The 16,503-nt window shown below is 43.4% G+C and overlaps 1 protein-coding gene across 3 annotated transcripts in view; it reads right to left on the reverse strand.

The window, feature by feature from the left end:
* The window catches only part of LOC142563656 (TAF6-like RNA polymerase II p300/CBP-associated factor-associated factor 65 kDa subunit 6L), a 32,595-nt gene that overhangs the window by 9,463 nt on the left and 6,629 nt on the right, over window positions 1-16,503 (reverse strand). For all 3 annotated transcript variants that reach the window (XM_075674243.1, XM_075674241.1, XM_075674242.1), the window contains exons 7-11: window positions 14,351-14,452; window positions 14,080-14,204; window positions 11,208-11,472; window positions 4,981-5,142; window positions 253-408 (exon numbers count right to left, since the gene is read on the reverse strand). In XM_075674243.1, the coding sequence (XP_075530358.1) occupies window positions 253-408; window positions 4,981-5,142; window positions 11,208-11,472; window positions 14,080-14,204; window positions 14,351-14,452 (810 nt within the window). The remainder of the gene's footprint in view (window positions 1-252; window positions 409-4,980; window positions 5,143-11,207; window positions 11,473-14,079; window positions 14,205-14,350; window positions 14,453-16,503) is intronic.

A 16,503-nucleotide genomic window follows, 5' to 3' on the forward strand; every position in this document is an offset into this window, starting at 1 on the left:
GAAACTGAAATCTTTTCTTCTGACAAACAAATCTGAAAATACTGACTGAGCAGCAAAGAAGACCGCATCACTTAAAACTGCCCAACGTTTCTCGCAATTTAGCCCATCACACTATTAATTCAGTGCAACCTCATTTATGACCAACTCTGCAAGCTTTCTCTTCCACACACACGAAAAAAAAAAAAAACACGAGCTGAATGTAACAAAAGCAAGCACTTGCTCTCGTGTCAAAGTGGCAATGTCAGAGGTCACCTGGGGGTGGATGTTAGGAGGAGGCCCGCTAAGGTTGCTCTCCTCCGAGTTGTTGTCCTCTTCAGCTGCGGAGGGGCTGCGTTCTTCCTCATAGAAAGCCTCGAGCAACTGTTCTCCCGTGGGGCTGCCTCGTCCACCTTCTGCTTTTAATGATGCCTGCGAAGACAAGCAAGAGGGAAGGCGTTGAACAAAAGCTGAAGGTGTCACTCCTGTTGCACAGAGGGCTAGCACACAGATTGAGGTAACTGAGATGATGTGAAGAGCACATGAAACACATGCACACAGAAAATATGCAAATAAATATAATACTGAAAGAAAAGCAAACAAATCTAGTCTATATATTCAAAGGTCAAAGAGTAGCATAAGTTCTGAGTGATGCATAAGAACAGCAGGGTCTTTGCGGCTTATATTGTGTCCCCATAGTTTGACATATTTGCAGTGCCAAAGAAATGGAAACACACAGCATTAAGCTGGCAATGAAGTAATGTTGTCTACCGTGCCTGCAGTGGAGTAGAGCAAAAAATTTCCGCAACCAAATCGAGGGCACCCTTCATAAGCTGGGACTCCATTTGGCTTACTCTGGCATACTTTTGTTAAAGTTCAAACAACTGAGTTTGCCAGGCTGCCTTCAGAGTAAGTTCCCCGAGGACAGTGACTAAGTGCTTTGTCATTGCCAAGACTGCTAGCCACCTCAAGTAACGGTTGTGAAAACTGAGTGATTCATGGGATTTGACATCCAAGAGAAACACATGTGCCATAAGGGCAGATTGTCATAGATTTAATTGTTTTATAAGGCTGTCTGTGTGAATTATGCAAATATAGAACTATCTTTTGTTTTGCTTTTCACAGTTTTAATTAGAGAAGCATGAGTGGGCTATATGTGCAAAAATGTGGTACACTGTAGATCTCCCGTCGACATCCATTCTTGGCAGGACAAAAAAGAATTTCATACTCAAACAAGGAAAAAAAATTTTGAAAAAAATTCACCGATGACTACAATACTTCCTAATGCAAAATTTGAGTGCAGCTCTATACATGTTTTCATTTCATGATATACTGAAGCAAAGAATTTGAGAGAGACATGTAGCAGAGTCAGTGATTACTGAAAATTTGATCTGTGGGTAAGTGCGCTGGCTTTCATACGTGACTTGTTGAAGGTTCCAATGTAATAGCTGGTGCCTGCGTGGCTTCCAGAAAGTACTACACAGTTTGCATAGCACATATAATCAGATTACAAAAAGGTTTGGTGACAACAGACAATAGATAGATCTATCAATAACATTTGAAATGCTTCTGATACCTGCAGGAGTGTCATGTGTCGAGGTATGTTTAACATTTGTTAGATGGTGAAAAGCAGTGACTGAAGAAAGATAAAGAAGTCATTGGCGAACAGACGACGGTGCGGTACTCTGGTGCCATTTAGTAGCGGCCGTCGCTGCAGAGTGTCTTCAGTGGCACTACGCTTTTCTTCTCACAGTTTTGCCATACGCTCCTCCTCCATATCATATTGACCGCAAATAAAGACGGGGACAGCGGAAGAGAACACATAAACAACACGGGCAGTTTCTGCTACGCACTATGCTCTTCTCATGCTTTTGCCATACGCTCCTCCTCCACTTTCTGCTATACGCATTATGCTCTTCTTTCTCACGCTTTTGCATACGCTCCTCCTCCGCTTTCCGCCTGATGCTTCTGCTGCACCATCCTCCTCCGCTTCCCCCTTCGCACTATGTTTGCTCTCGCCACTTTTTGCACCTCTTGCTGCGCTCTGCATTCGCTCTTTCATCCACTGCACTCGTTCGCTTTGTTATACAAGGAATGCCGTTGCTTGATGTAGGAATGGGCGCCTAAGAACTGCGAGGAAGAGGAACTAAGAGCAAGTGTATATATTGACGGACACGCAACAGGCATGCCGGGCATTCCTATCAGGACATGGCATCCCGAGAGCGGCGCACCAAATTCTCAAACAGATCCCGCAAAATACACCAACCACACCTCCCCGCATCCACTTACTCTGGACCCCTGGTCATACCTCGCTGCCGGGTAACAAACGCGCACATACGGTTGCCCGAGAAATTTCCCTCCGGGCGACTCGGCGTGGTGAGGCAACTAGTTCAGAGTGGGGGTATCCCTTGCTCCGTTACAAAGACATACTCCGTCATTATACACGCATTCGTCGCACCCACGCCGCACCACCGCCGTCCTTTTCGCGGGAGGAAGCAGTGGCATTACGCCAGTTACAAACCGCAACTCTTCCAAATCTTGACTCTCTCAATAAATTCTACCCACACTGTTATGCAGATCGTTGCCCTGGCTGTGGCAGCTCGCCCACAATCTTCCACGTCACGATTGAGTGCACTGCAAACCTCTTTCCTCCCTTGCCAACTCTCCTTTACACCCTACGCAACAAAGAGCTGTGGGACGATGCCCTCCGCGACGGACCTCCCGAGGTCTTCAGAGCTGTGATACAACGGGCTCGAAACATCGCCGGAATCATCTTAGGGAACCTGGACTGAGGGTTCCTCCCACACTGCTCTCGCCATTCAAATATTATTAATAAAGATGTTTTACTCTCTCCCTCTAAAAAAGGACACAAAAGGCAAAAAATATAATTTCACTGTTTTAATGAATTACCCCTCTACAACGCACAAAGGCCACTCATACAGTACCAGGACGCTTGGTAAACCAGTAAAGATGCACAAACAAAAGATGCACGGCAACGCCTGTTAGTAGTTGATGCACCAGCTCACTGTGATATCATGGATTTGGTAGCTTTTGCTCGAGCCTTGGGAATTTATTAGAAACTTTTAGTTTGTCCAAAAACTTCTTGACGTTTCTGGATTACTAGGTTGTCAGAGCTGAGGACGGCAGTAGCACAGCTAGTAGTGGCAGCTTGTGGCATTTTGTGCAACTACATGCATCTGAAAATTTTTGTGTCGCATCGGTGTTATCGCTTAAAAAGACCATAAAAGCACTGCACATTAACAATTATGTCGTTAACAATGCTTCACACTAGAAGTGGAGTGTTTAGATCACTGCATTATTAGTTTTGCATGCAATCTAGTTAGACACTGCATCACCAGACGTCGCTACCAATGTTGTTGCCATGAGCCTCACCGGGAATCCAGTATTCTGCACAAGTTTAAAAGCTCACGGACAAACCAAAACTTTATATTATCAATAAAAATAGACTGTTTCATCTTATAGGAGCCAAAGATTGAAATTAGCAAATTTCAAAGTCTCTTAATCAGTCGCAGTGACCCAAATACAAAAAAAAGACACTGAAATCCGTGACGTCCCACTGACGTACTAGCGCTGGTGTTTTGGTGCCAAACTAACAAACATCTCACTTTCATTTCTTTCTCTAATAATCAACCTCTTTCTGCAAAATTAGCTGAAATAGTTTTGAGAGAATACTGTGTTTACACGATTTCAGTGCGCCCCTGAACCTCATGCGCACCCAATTTTCGTGGGCCTAAAGAAAATGAAAGTGCATCTGAATGTACCATGCGCCTCCTTTATAAAAGAAAAATATAGCATGTTCCCACATTTGTGATCAGCAAAAACTAGATGTGTATAATTTATCTAGACAGAAGGAAAACAATCTTCTTTAATTTTTCACAATGAGAGTGGCACGTCGTCACCATTTGCACTTCATTGGCGCAGATAGAAAGAACACGAGACAGTATTCTGGAGCGATCACGTTTAGGGATATACTACAATCACTTTTACTAGAATTTATGTGACTGCATCGGAATTGTCGAAATATGCAGCCAAGAGCGTTCCCAGCACTCTGCATGGATGGTGAGCTTGGCACAGCACAAGAAATACTGGTGGCCCTATATGCCGATGCAGCCAATCAATCAATCAATCTTTATTTAGCATTCATTCATTTACAAAAAAATGAACACTAGGACAAGAACTAAAAGCTGCTTTTTTGCAGCTTGACAAAGTTCTTGCCCCTATCTATGACAACGGAGACAGAATAATGTTTGTACACTTTAGTGTGTGCAATGCACAAATGTATAAGTGAAAAACTTGTGAGGCTAAATGTACAATCAGTGATACAAGATGATACAGTACAAATGGCATATATGAATATACACTATATAACAGAAATACATATTTATTTTCAACTGCTGTAAAATTCATCATAGAATGTTTTCTTGACATGCAGAAACATAGATAGCAAATGAAGATGTGCGTAAATTTCTTGCAGGTTACATCCTATATGCGAAAATGCCATCAAAATGAAAAACTACCTAATTTAAAGGAGCCAAGTAGTGACTTCCCCTAGCCAAAGTAACGTTAAAAAAAAAATAATTACTCAGTTTGAATTAGGAAGTCTCGTAATGTTTTCCTAGTAGTGTCAGTTATCTCTATACCGTTTTCATGAAGTTTATTTAATAAGGATGGGCAGCGCAGAGTTGCGTGAAATCTCGCAAAAGTGATAGTATCTCTGAAAGTGATTGAAGTCGAGCACGAAATGAACCCACAGCAACCTTTAAGAAAACATTCTCTGCCCCCGTCTCGTGATGGTTATGACTCTGCATCTGATGGCTCTGACAGTAGACAGTTGCTAACGCCATGTTTGGGATTGTAATGCACAGGCAGTTTACGACCCCATTTTTTCTGAGAAAAGGTGCATGTTTAAATATGGTACTTTGCAAGTATAGACTGATCTAGGGTTTCTGTTTAGTGTTACTTTAACACTGCAGCAGCAATTACCTGTCGTGGTGTATAGAGGAGCTGGGCCGCTCCATACAGCAAGGGCAGCCTTGAGGCCAAGGCATCTCCAAAGCAGTCATAGAGGAGGTTGTATGAGGCCCCGGACGATTCACTTCGAGCCATCTCCCGACGTTGCTCCTTCACCAGCTTCTCCGCTGCCAACTGTGTGTGTGTGTGTTTGCAAGAAAGCACTGGTTAGGCATTTAGCATGCAGGGAAGCAGAACATTATTAACTGATTTAGTAAGTACAGGGTGTCTACCAAGTTGACGTTTCAAATTCCCTGAGTGCCTCTGCAAAATTTCCTGAGTGACACAGAACTTTGTTTTATGTTGAGACGGGCTGACGTCATGTCACACGCCCCTGTCGCTCTCTAGTGAGCATATTAAAAAGTAAAAAAGAATGGTTTAATCCAGTTTGAATAGTAAGTAGTAGTGTTTATCTTATTCAAACAAGAAAACAGAAGGGAGGGGTTACAAAAATACACAGCGAATAAAATATCTTCTAAAAAATATGGTAAAGCCCCTTGCAAATCGAGTCCAACATTTTCAAATACAAATAAAGAGAGATGCATACAAAAGCAAATATTTTCGAAAATGAGCTATTTCTATCAACTGACAGCAAGCTCATCGATAAGAGGCCCGAACTTTGTCACAAGTGAGATTCTCTCAGCAGCAGGAAAGTCAATGTCGACTGTCCTGACATAACCTCAGCCCGCGCACAATGCCTCAGTGTTGCGTTTCACTGCTTTAAAGCTTTATCTTTATTTAACGGTTTATTTTATGGTTTATTATCTTATTTTTATTTATATTTGTTATGGTTTGGATGAGGGACACCAGCATTTAGGCATCAGCCAACACTTTGTTTTCTGAGCTCAAGCTCCTTCAAAGAGGAGGTGGCACACTTCCTTTATTGTTCACTTCTCAATGCGTTGGTCCTTTCTGTTCTCGTCCTCGTGCCGCCGTGCATTCTCCACAGGCACATCCGAAAAAGCTCTGAAGGCTTTCCAGTACAGTTATTAGGCAAATCAATGCTCGTGCTATGACAGGAGATGGCAGGTGCACGCATGTATATGTACTGTGTCCCGTGACAATTTCCCCTCCCCTGTTTGTTAAGCTTCACCGCAATACTTCGTGTATGCTTCAGCGGGTAACATTGCTGTGCTGAGGCGAAGCTGACTTTCGAGAACCGGCATTACGCAACGCGCTACGCTTTCCGAGCTTCGAAGTCAATCGAAAGGATTGCAAAGGCGGAGTCTGTGTCATTGCTGACAGTGGCGAATTCTTTCAATGAAAAACACGGCACCGAACGGCAAGAACCTTAATAGCGAACGTCATAGCAGCTACGCCTAGCATTGCTGCAGTGGTGGCTACAGCTGCTGGCGGATCTGCATGCGAGGGTACCGGTTCGAGGTGGCGGTGGTGGCTTTCATTAATGACATTTAGGACTTTGGGTCACAGCAAAAAATCTGGAAAATCAGATGATGAAGGGTCCTTGCGTTTGAAATTTCAGATGTTCTTATATGTTGAATCTATGGGATATGTGGTGGTGCCATGAAGGCGTCCACATTATCGGGCACGCCCTAAAAATCAGGTGCCCGGAAAATCGGTCGACTGTACACTGGCAACTCCTCCAGCCACACGGTGTCGAAGATGATTCGTTACGCTTCCTCTATTTCACTCGAGCCACCATTAGTGGCTCGAGTGACTTTCGTTCATTTTCGTTCATTTCGTTTAAAGGGAACGAAAGTCGCACATCAGTGCGACTTTCGTTCCCTTTAAATAACATTATAGGTAATTTTCCCTGAAAGAAGCACAAATTCCCCGAGTTTTCCCTGAGTATTTCCAGAATATTCAATATCTCTGAGAATTTCCAGTTTCCTAGGTTCATAGACACCCTGAAATCTTTAAAATTAAATTATGGGGTTTTACGCGCCAAAACCACTTTCTGATTATGAGGCACGCCGTAGTGGAGGACTCCGAAAATTTCTACCACCTGGCGTTCTTTAACGTGCACCTAAATCTAAGTACACAGGTGTTTTCGCATTTCGCCCCCATCGAAATGCATCCACCGTGGCCGGGATTCGATTCCGCGACCTCGTGCTCAGCAGCCTAAACCATAGCCACTGAGCAACCATGATAGGTACCCTAAGATTGTTAAATGTGCTGATAATCTCATGAGCAATTACTAGCAGTGAGGGCACATTAAACTGTACAAACCAGCAGTCACAGTTTGTTTATAATGGAATAATGCATATAAATATGCAATCAACAGAACAGGTATGTACAAGTCAAAACAGGCATTCTATTAATAATGAGTAAAAGATTGGAAAACATTCCTGTTTACTACAGGAATCAGCAAAATGTTATATATCTAAAAATGAACATAGATGAAATACATTTTCATAGCAAAGAGTGGCAAAGTTTCCAGAACTCTTGTAGTTAAAAGGTTAAAAAAAAATATAGTGTAGAACATCACTGATACAATCCTGTTTCATACAATACCCCAGCATCAATGTTCACGATCGAGAACACAAGAAATAATGCCATACAGTTATGCTTTTTTTTACCAGTTAATACATTCCTGGACAACACACTTTTCGGCAATAACGTTCCATACATCACCACACTGAGATTTCCAGTCACTGGACCCCATATAAACAAGAAAAGGCATGCGTCAAGTGCAACTAAAAGCAGTAGGCACCCACCACGGCAGTTTCCCCACAGTACTCATCTTCTCCAAAATACCGGCATGCAGTCAGTTTCCTCTTGTACTAGCAAATGTAGTGGGTCGTCGCATGTCGCGCCCAAAGTTGTTGCCGTCAACCCCATCACAATAAGCATATTCATTTACGTGTCTGTTAGAATGTGTGTGGCAAAGTGCTGTTGAAAGCTTAGCGTATGCTTTTAACAGATGATAACCCAAATGAGCTGCAGTTTTCTGCTGCAGGCAGCACGAAGTGAGTGTCATTTTTTGCTCTGGTGGCATTGTATTCTGGTGTTGCCCACCAGCTCAGTTTTACTTCGGTTTCCCGTTGCTGCCTTAAAACACTATGCAATAGGAAAACGACAAAGTGCTCCTCAGGCCACTTGAACCACACCACATCAAAGTGTGTCGGCATCCCTCATAAAATGGGCACGTCAAAACTTCCCGTAAGAATGCAGAAAAAAACTGTACATGAAGTTGCGCAGTGATAGCCAAATGCTTACTTGTCAAATTATGCACATGTTCGGCTACCGTCACATTACACTCGTATATTTGTTCAGCATGAGCACTTCTAGGAACTAATGCTGAAAACAGGGCAAGTTAACTGCTGGCATTATTAAGTATGGTTACAGTAAATTTGTGCATACATTTGATATTTTTGAATATTCAGTTGAATATGTGAAGATGCTCCACTCTCACGTGGCCCCTGATGTTGGTTTCGCTACATGGCTCTTGCGTCTCCTGTAATCCGGGTTTTCCCCGTAGCTAAGCACCGGCAGCGGTCGATGTGGTTGCAACATATTACGAGAGATGGCGCGAGTGTTGCGCTGCTAACGCTGCCTAATGGCAGAGTTAATCGACAGGTCGGGGAGTAGGCTCTTTCTCTTTGGCTCAGGGCCGGCAAGCGGCACAGACCTTCCGCGCATGCACCGATCCATGCTTCTGTGAGATCATCTTGCAAGGCCTAGAAGCAGGACACTGGAATGGACGAACACGATTGTTCGAAAGCACCACCGTTTGCATGTTTGCACACGCGAATGACCAGGCATTGGTTTCTAGCATAGGGCGAACACATTCGCTCGATATCCAGTCGCAATGAGTCGGACTTCCTAGTATTGTTGTGCGCCCATCATGTTATTTGGATAGCAATTCAGCTAGCAGGCATTAGTGTATGAAACGTGCAATAAATGCCCTTGTGACTGTTTGCGCTACTGCGTTGTCGTTCCTTTGTCCTAAAACATGTGTGAGACCCTACAGATATTACGCTAATCAATGTTTGTTTTGGCTTGACTTTCAGTATTCGAAGAATTCAAAATGTATGAATATACGCATTTTTCTATATACAGAAGACCACCGCTAATTCGACTCTGTTTTGTTCAATTCTGGCCGAAGGTATTGGCCAGTGCCCATGCATCTCTATGGGCCCAAAGTTTCATTATCTGGATCTTAATATTAGCCTCCACTGGATAATTCGAACTTGACCAGTAAGCGCGCATATGCCCGACTTCTACAGTGACCCCAATAGTGATTCCTTTAGTGCTAAGATCTGTCTTGGCAGAGCTTAGGGGGCAGTGAATGCATTAACACATCACCTGTCAAAAGCGCCTATTTTTGGCCTGCCCTAGGAAGATTTCAAGCAATAATCATAGCTCACAATGTCCAATTATGGTAGTTACCCGATTTTATACGTGTGTGCCTTTCCTTCCTCAGAAAATTGGGCTGAAATTTGCCTGTGCGGTGCAATCGGATACGAAGCTAAAACCGCCTTTGCAATGTTTGTACGTTTCACCGCATTGCGCAAAAGTAGTGCAGCAAACCTAACTTTAATAAGCCGAGCAGTGAAGCTAATTTTAGGAAACTGGCTGCCATAGTGCGACTTTTTTGCTGCTGAAAAATGGGTCCGCGTTCAGATTTCTACATTATTCAGGCACTTTAATGGTGGCAGCACATCATAACCAAATGAAGTATGCACCCTGAAGATAATCAGTAGAGCTCTCAAGTCGTGCAAAAAGATCGGCAGGTAAGCGCACACAAAGAAGGAGACCGCTCAAGGTCGTAAAGGAAACTCGCCGGTGAACAGCTGCGGATGTCCCAAGCTGACTCAAAACATTGCAGAGCTTGAATCTGCTTTGCTGTCACCTTCGGAACCATAACTCGAGTTCTCGTCACTAAATTCAAGTGTGGATGCAGCATAGTTTCGAGCATGACACTTTTTTTGTGACACAGCCACACAGGACGACGTCATGGGAGCAACTTTCGATAACTGTGCAGTGACACCGGCAGCGCCCCTTGCCTGGATTTTACGAGAGAAGCGAAACCAAAACTTTTGGAAACTGGTTGAAAATGCCAGGTCCACATGTTGGACATGCAGTGGACCTTCAGAAATACATTATGGCAGAATAAAATGACTTGGTCTCCAAACCAAAGCTCACTAGTGAACAGCTGGCATCATTTTCAGTTAATTATCACCACTCAGCACTGTCGGATGTCAAAAACAGTGATATAATTTAATTGTTGACTTCTGGGAGTCATTTAATTACAAAATTTTCTTACTAATGCAGCATAATCGTGAGCGGCATACTTTTATCTCAAGCGCTGTAGAAGGCTACAGCCACACCTCTTTTCACTAAACATACGCACATTAGTTTGCAAAAACATCGCTAGAGGATGAAAATTTAAACTGATTCTGAAAGTTCAGTGCATGTACTAACTATTGAATGGCCTTAAGTGAATAAGAAACAGCTCCAATGTGTCGAAATTGGCAATCTAAAGCATTGATCACCGATGATCAATTTGAAGAGGCGTGGTAACAAAAGAGTTAATTCGCTTAATGTACTTTGCTTAGTCATCCCTCTTAATTCCAAAGGTTAAGGGCTCTGCTCTCCCCCAAGGTTGTGGGTTTGAGTGCCGTAATTAACGCTATTTTAACTGTCTTAATTGACTTTGCCTCCATTAAAATTAAAGGTCTAGGGTTCGACTCCCACTAAAGCTGAGGCTTTGACCCTGACCAAAGGTCATGGGTTCGAGTGCCTTAACTCTATATTAATTAGCTGTGCCTGAACTAACATCGCTTCCATTAACACCATAGGTTGTGGGACCAAGTGCCTTAATTAATCCTATCTTAATTAACTTTGCCTTCATTAACACCAAAGGTCATGGGTACGAGTTTCACAAATGGTCGCGGTCTGATTCTCACCCAAACTCAAGGGTTCGTAAGCCTTAATTAACAACAAAGGTAGTGAGTTCAACTCTCACGAAAGGTCAAGGGTCCGTAGCCTTTTTGTACCGTTCGTGTTGTCAATGCATTTTCGCTCAAGGTCCACTGACTAATAAGACATATAAGGCGGTCGCCTTAATAACCACTCAACCCTGTCTAGCAGTCCACATGCCTCCCACGGGCTACGTGACACTTTGCAAGCCTTTAATTTTCATGCCCATAAGCATGCCAACATTTACATGGGAGCTTATCATTGTGGCTTTCACAAATACGTAGAAAGCTCTGCCACCAGTGATGCTAACTGACCAGGAGTGCCCCATGGACTCGAGTGGCGTCTGCCTGGGCCTGTGCATTGGCTGGCCGGCAATCTGCGAGAACAGCCTCTAGGTGGCGCCAGTAGGCTTCCAGATGCGGCCCCAGAACCTGCTGCATTGCCTCTACACCCAGTGCAGTCAGTCCCGACACAGCTCCATATTGGGCGCACAGAGGCCTCAACGAGGGGTCTCTCACGCACTCCCCCAGTGCATCCAACACTTGGCTTTCTAGACCTGCAACACGGTCGGCCCAAAACCTGCAAAAACATTTATAACAATGCAATAAATGTTGCTTATTCAAGTTCCAGGATCAAAGTTTCAGTGAGTTGGATTTCAGTTACTGTGGTTACACAGCACAACAGGTGAAAGGCACAGAACTACACAGAATACAGGACAATTTGTTTCTTAAAAAATTTACACATAGTTAAGAAAGCAAAAAAAAAGTGAAACAATCATAGCTGCATAATTCCTGTATAACCCTATGCCCCTTGCAATCTCTTGTACTGTTACCTGAACTGAATTTTCAGTTGGCACTCAACTCCAACTGCTATCTTAGAATCTTCTGGAAGCCAAAAGAAACCTAAACCTAAAAAAATTCATGTTTACCAGTTTGGCACGAAACGGTTCAAGCATATAGGACAAAAACAATCACTCAATAGACAAGCGGTTCTTTAAAATAATTGTATCGACACACCTGGCTAGCAACTCGCAAGTCGCACTGTTGTTCAGCCTAAGCACGCGGATGTTTCTTCAAAATCTGAGTTTCCTTTAATAAATAGTTTCAGTTTGCATAGCCTGGCTTTCTTTGTTGCATGAATGGAAGGCAGGTAACAGCAAGGCTGTGCTTCAGCTGTTAAGTCTTATACATTTGTGCTCATCCTTGTTCAAGCTGTTTCCTCACACTAACAAAGGATATAATGGAACTCGGCAATAAAAACAATATCACAATTCTGTAAACTGCACCTAATAGCACACCTACAGCAGAAAGAAATTGCTGTTTTAATGCCATAGCGTGACGGCCCACGCAAGAGGCCGTATTTCTACCAGAAAGCTCGCCTTGGGACACAGCAACCACCGCCAGTTTTTCCCAATAAACATTACGGTTACAGAAGCTGCAATTGCTTTGAAGTGCGAGAAGCAGTCAGGGATCTTGGAATGCTATTGCATTCCACTTTTAAAGGCAAACCTTAAGCGTCCTCCAACATTTTTACATGCTACTCTGAAATATACCAATAATCTGTTATCGCGTTTTACTCTTAAAGGCGAAGCTTAAGAGTCCACCAAATTTTTTATACACCACTCTGAACTATACCGATAATCTGTTAACTACGTCAGAATTCATACATCAATGCACTTTAGATGCTCTAACAGGTGCTGTTTACAGTTTTACAGTGAAGCTGTTAGCCACTTGGTGGTCGACATTTTTCGTCTCCGTTCGTGTACCACCATCAGCAATGGCTCCTACCCCCTCAGCAAGCAAAAATGAAATAGCTCATCTCTCTCATAAAGCAGAGGCTAAGAGCATTCAGTAAAGTGAAGTGAACAGTGCATACATTCAATGCAATCATGCATACAATGTATAGAACAGCATATGTTTCAATGAAGAACAAGCTCAAAACAAGAATCTACCATCATCAGCAATGACTCATACCCCTCAAGGTAGAGGCTATAAGCACTCAACAAAGTGAAGCGAACAGTGCATACATTCATTGGACCATCAATAAAGCATTGCACGCCAACCTCAGCAGCTGTAGTAGTGGTTATGCAACAGCTTCGCTGGACATCCACTTTCGCAGGGCCGTGATGGCAGGTCTATTTTTTAATGCAAAGATACAAAATCGTAAACTTACTGCTTTTTTGCTAAGCTTAATAATTTTAGGAAATTTTGTATAAACTTCGAGACCCTACATACCATGACTTTCTCTCTCAAGTGCAATAAATTTCATTCAAATTGCTATAGTGGTCGCCTCGTAAAAGCATTTAGGTGTTTTACATGTATTTGAATAGAGAAACCGGAGTTGGCCCCAAGCTAATGTCCCACTAAATGTCCCACTTTAATGGCATATTTCTGTTTTGTGAAAGGCACAGACACGCGAGAGCTGCGCTGCCTTTGCTTGAGGCTTGTGCACAAGTGTGAGTTGCGAGAGAAAAATCTGGGAACTGCACATAGGTACTTCGTAGAAGGACATGCAACTTTTTGTTGATCCCTAGCTGATGGCAATGTGCATTATGCAAGAACCGGTGCTCAACATCTGTCCAAACAGGATCACAGCAGCTGAAACAGAGTCCATAATGGCAAAGCACACAATAAAACGAATTTGCAGCAACACCATGTCATTATTCATTGGTCTGCGGCTGCTAAGGCAGCATCTATCTAACTGCCTCCCTCGTGCTTCGCGCCGGGGCGCTTCGATCCCCTTCGCAGGAACCCTCCACGTCAAGCCTGGCGGCGAAGCATAGTAAAGAACAATCACTGCAGAAGTGAAAGGGAGAAATGATATAGTAATGCAGATGGAAAAAAGGAAAAAAAGGGAACAGTCGAACATGTGATTTGAACTACACACCTCTTAATCACGAGCGCAGTGCTGTGACTGCTATGCCACGAAACCACGAGTAGAGAAAGAACTTATTTAAGGGAATTTATCTGTGATCACAAAGTGCTGCTCAGCTAGTGACAAACGAAGCAATGAGTGTCCTTTTAAACACAGTCCCCAGATTTTTTTTCCCTTTCTTGCAACTCGCGCATGAGCAGAAAGGTCGGGCAAACACAGCTTATCTCTTGTGTGTCTGTGCTCTTGATAAAATGGAAATACAGCCTTTAATGCATGTCCTATCGCCACACTCTGCCAAGACACTTTTCTCACTTGAGCAAGGCAGCAAGCAACTGCGCTGCATTATCCCTCAGTGCCCAGTGGTCATTGGCTGGATTGATGGCAGCTGCCAGCGGCTCCAGCAGGCAGAAGAGAAGTGCTTGCACCACCATTGTTGGCTGCAAAAGGACATCCACATGCAAAGCACGTTTTGGAATCTATTAGCAATGAAGCTTTCGTGAAGTGTTTAATTAAATGCTATAAAACTGTTCACCATCAGTAACACGTTTTGCAGCATAGTGATTGTGTGATCACTTAAACTCACATAGGGCAGGGTGTCCAAATTTAGTGAAGTGTTTTGGGCCAAGGCACCAATGGCGTGCAGCAGCCGGTCCAGACTGGCAAGGTCATGGCTGAGCTTGCGAACCTGCAATGCACCATCTCACTGTGATATGCACATTTGCACTGCATGTATAGTTATAAAATGAGTTTTCTGTTTTACCTGCTGTGGTACAGAAACATGTCAGCGCAGAGTTTTGGTGTGTGTGCAAAATGTAATTGTATCACCGCATTGGCCATGCAACTTACGTTTTGGTGAAGGTTCTTCTGAGGCTTTTTACATCATTGTTTATCGGTGATGTAAGTGTATATTATATTGTACCAGTTACTTTTTTCCGGAAAGTTTGGACTGCAGTTCTCCAGTAGACTATACTGTGACTCGAAGCAATTTTTTTTTTGTGGCAACACATTGTTTTGAAACCCTCCTAGGTCTTCAACTTGATCGCTGCACTAGCCTTCGTCTAATACGAACAGCCTCAAACCAGCAGTTCCTAACCAGTCCAGACAGGATGGGGTGTCGAGTTCAATGCCCTACAAACTGTCTAGATATTGTTGCATGAAGGCCAGAGCGACTGGTCAGCCGCAATGAATTGCAGCACGGACTGTGTGCGCCGACGCCTGCCACAGAGGCAGTGCCACCGACAGGCTGGTTCCTCATCCGTCCAATCAACCTGGTGAAGGTGTTTGCCTCTACAGCTGCTCAAAGTGGCATAATAATTGGCTACAATTTGTTTCCGATACGAAATAACAACTAACAAAGTTATGTTGAAAGTGTGCCTATTCTGCAAAGCAACTCCCTATACTAACATAACCATTGGTGTCATTGAAAACTGTAATGCAAAGGCATTTTGCAAGAAGGCAGCATCATACCTATCACTGCAAGTAACACGGGTCACAGAAAGCAGGTGAACCTGTTGACTACAGCAAGCAGTGCACGTTCCCTAAGCGATGGAATTGGCTGTGTACGAATCCCAGGTCTCCACATTGAGTTACGGGTTGTGCCAGTCTCGCTTGCTTCGTTTATGTGTTCAGGCTACATGTCTTAATTTGGTCTTTACTACCGGAAAAGGCACCTTCGTTCGCTAACAGCATGCCATGCCTCCCCTCGTCAAGAGCGCATCCGGATGCTTTGCTTAACAATTCAAAAAGCTAAAGCAAAATGCAGTCGGGTCTCTAAAATCACGGGTAGTGTTGCTTTCTCTTTTCTTTTTTTTTAAACTGCAATGCACAAGAAATTCCAGGATGTAAGGAAATTTTTGACGGTGAAATGGCAAGGTAATTAGAGGTATAAAGGTTTCTAGCACATAAAGCGGTAGAAACTGCTGCAGAACACGAGAGAAACAAAATCGATTAACATGGTACACACAGCCAGTTACAGCATGAAGTTAGGGCAATGTAGACAAAAAGTGGTGTTTAAAGATTTGTTGTCGCATTATACGTGGTAGCTAAACAAATAATTGACAAATAAATGAGACAGTTGTGGCCACATCATTCTCTATGAGAAAAATTCCTGCGCATGAACGTCAAAGCCAAGGAGACGCTAATTACCATTGGTCATTGCCAGAAAATGTGCATTTGCCACATAAGCATGTTTGTGTGCAGGAATCTATGGCAACCAGCGCCGACAAGCACCAGAACCGGATAGGCACAGTCACAGTCGTAATACTATAGCCGCTTATTTATTCTTTTATTAGTTTGATTAGTTGATTACCCCAGTTCTTAGTAGATGCGATTTAAGCGAATATACACATATTGCAACAATCTGCCATTGAAGCTTCACATCATGCGACTTGAGTGGTACACACTTGGAAGCGGCACAGTGCCGCGAAACTGCGTATGCAACTTTTGGTCGCAGTGTAAACATTTGGCACAGCACTTTGTTTCCTTCTCAATGGAAGGCATGGTACAAAAGCCTCCCATGCACGAAATTCTCCAAAATTGTTGTCCATTGTGTGGTAGCTTGCTTCCTATATGCCATCTTGAAACCATCATTGTTGCTCGAGTTTTTGTATTTGTTTTGGGGGCCACAGACCCCTAGTCAAGCTTGTATAAAGGTTTTTGTCTGCACCCCCAAGCATCCTGGCGATGTAAATAAAGATTTGATTTGAGTTTCTTCTTCGATTTTTGTCAAAATGCCTC

This window comes from Dermacentor variabilis, chromosome 11 (genome assembly GCF_050947875.1).
Source record: "Dermacentor variabilis isolate Ectoservices chromosome 11, ASM5094787v1, whole genome shotgun sequence".
Classification (NCBI taxonomy): Eukaryota; Metazoa; Arthropoda; class Arachnida; order Ixodida; family Ixodidae; genus Dermacentor; species Dermacentor variabilis.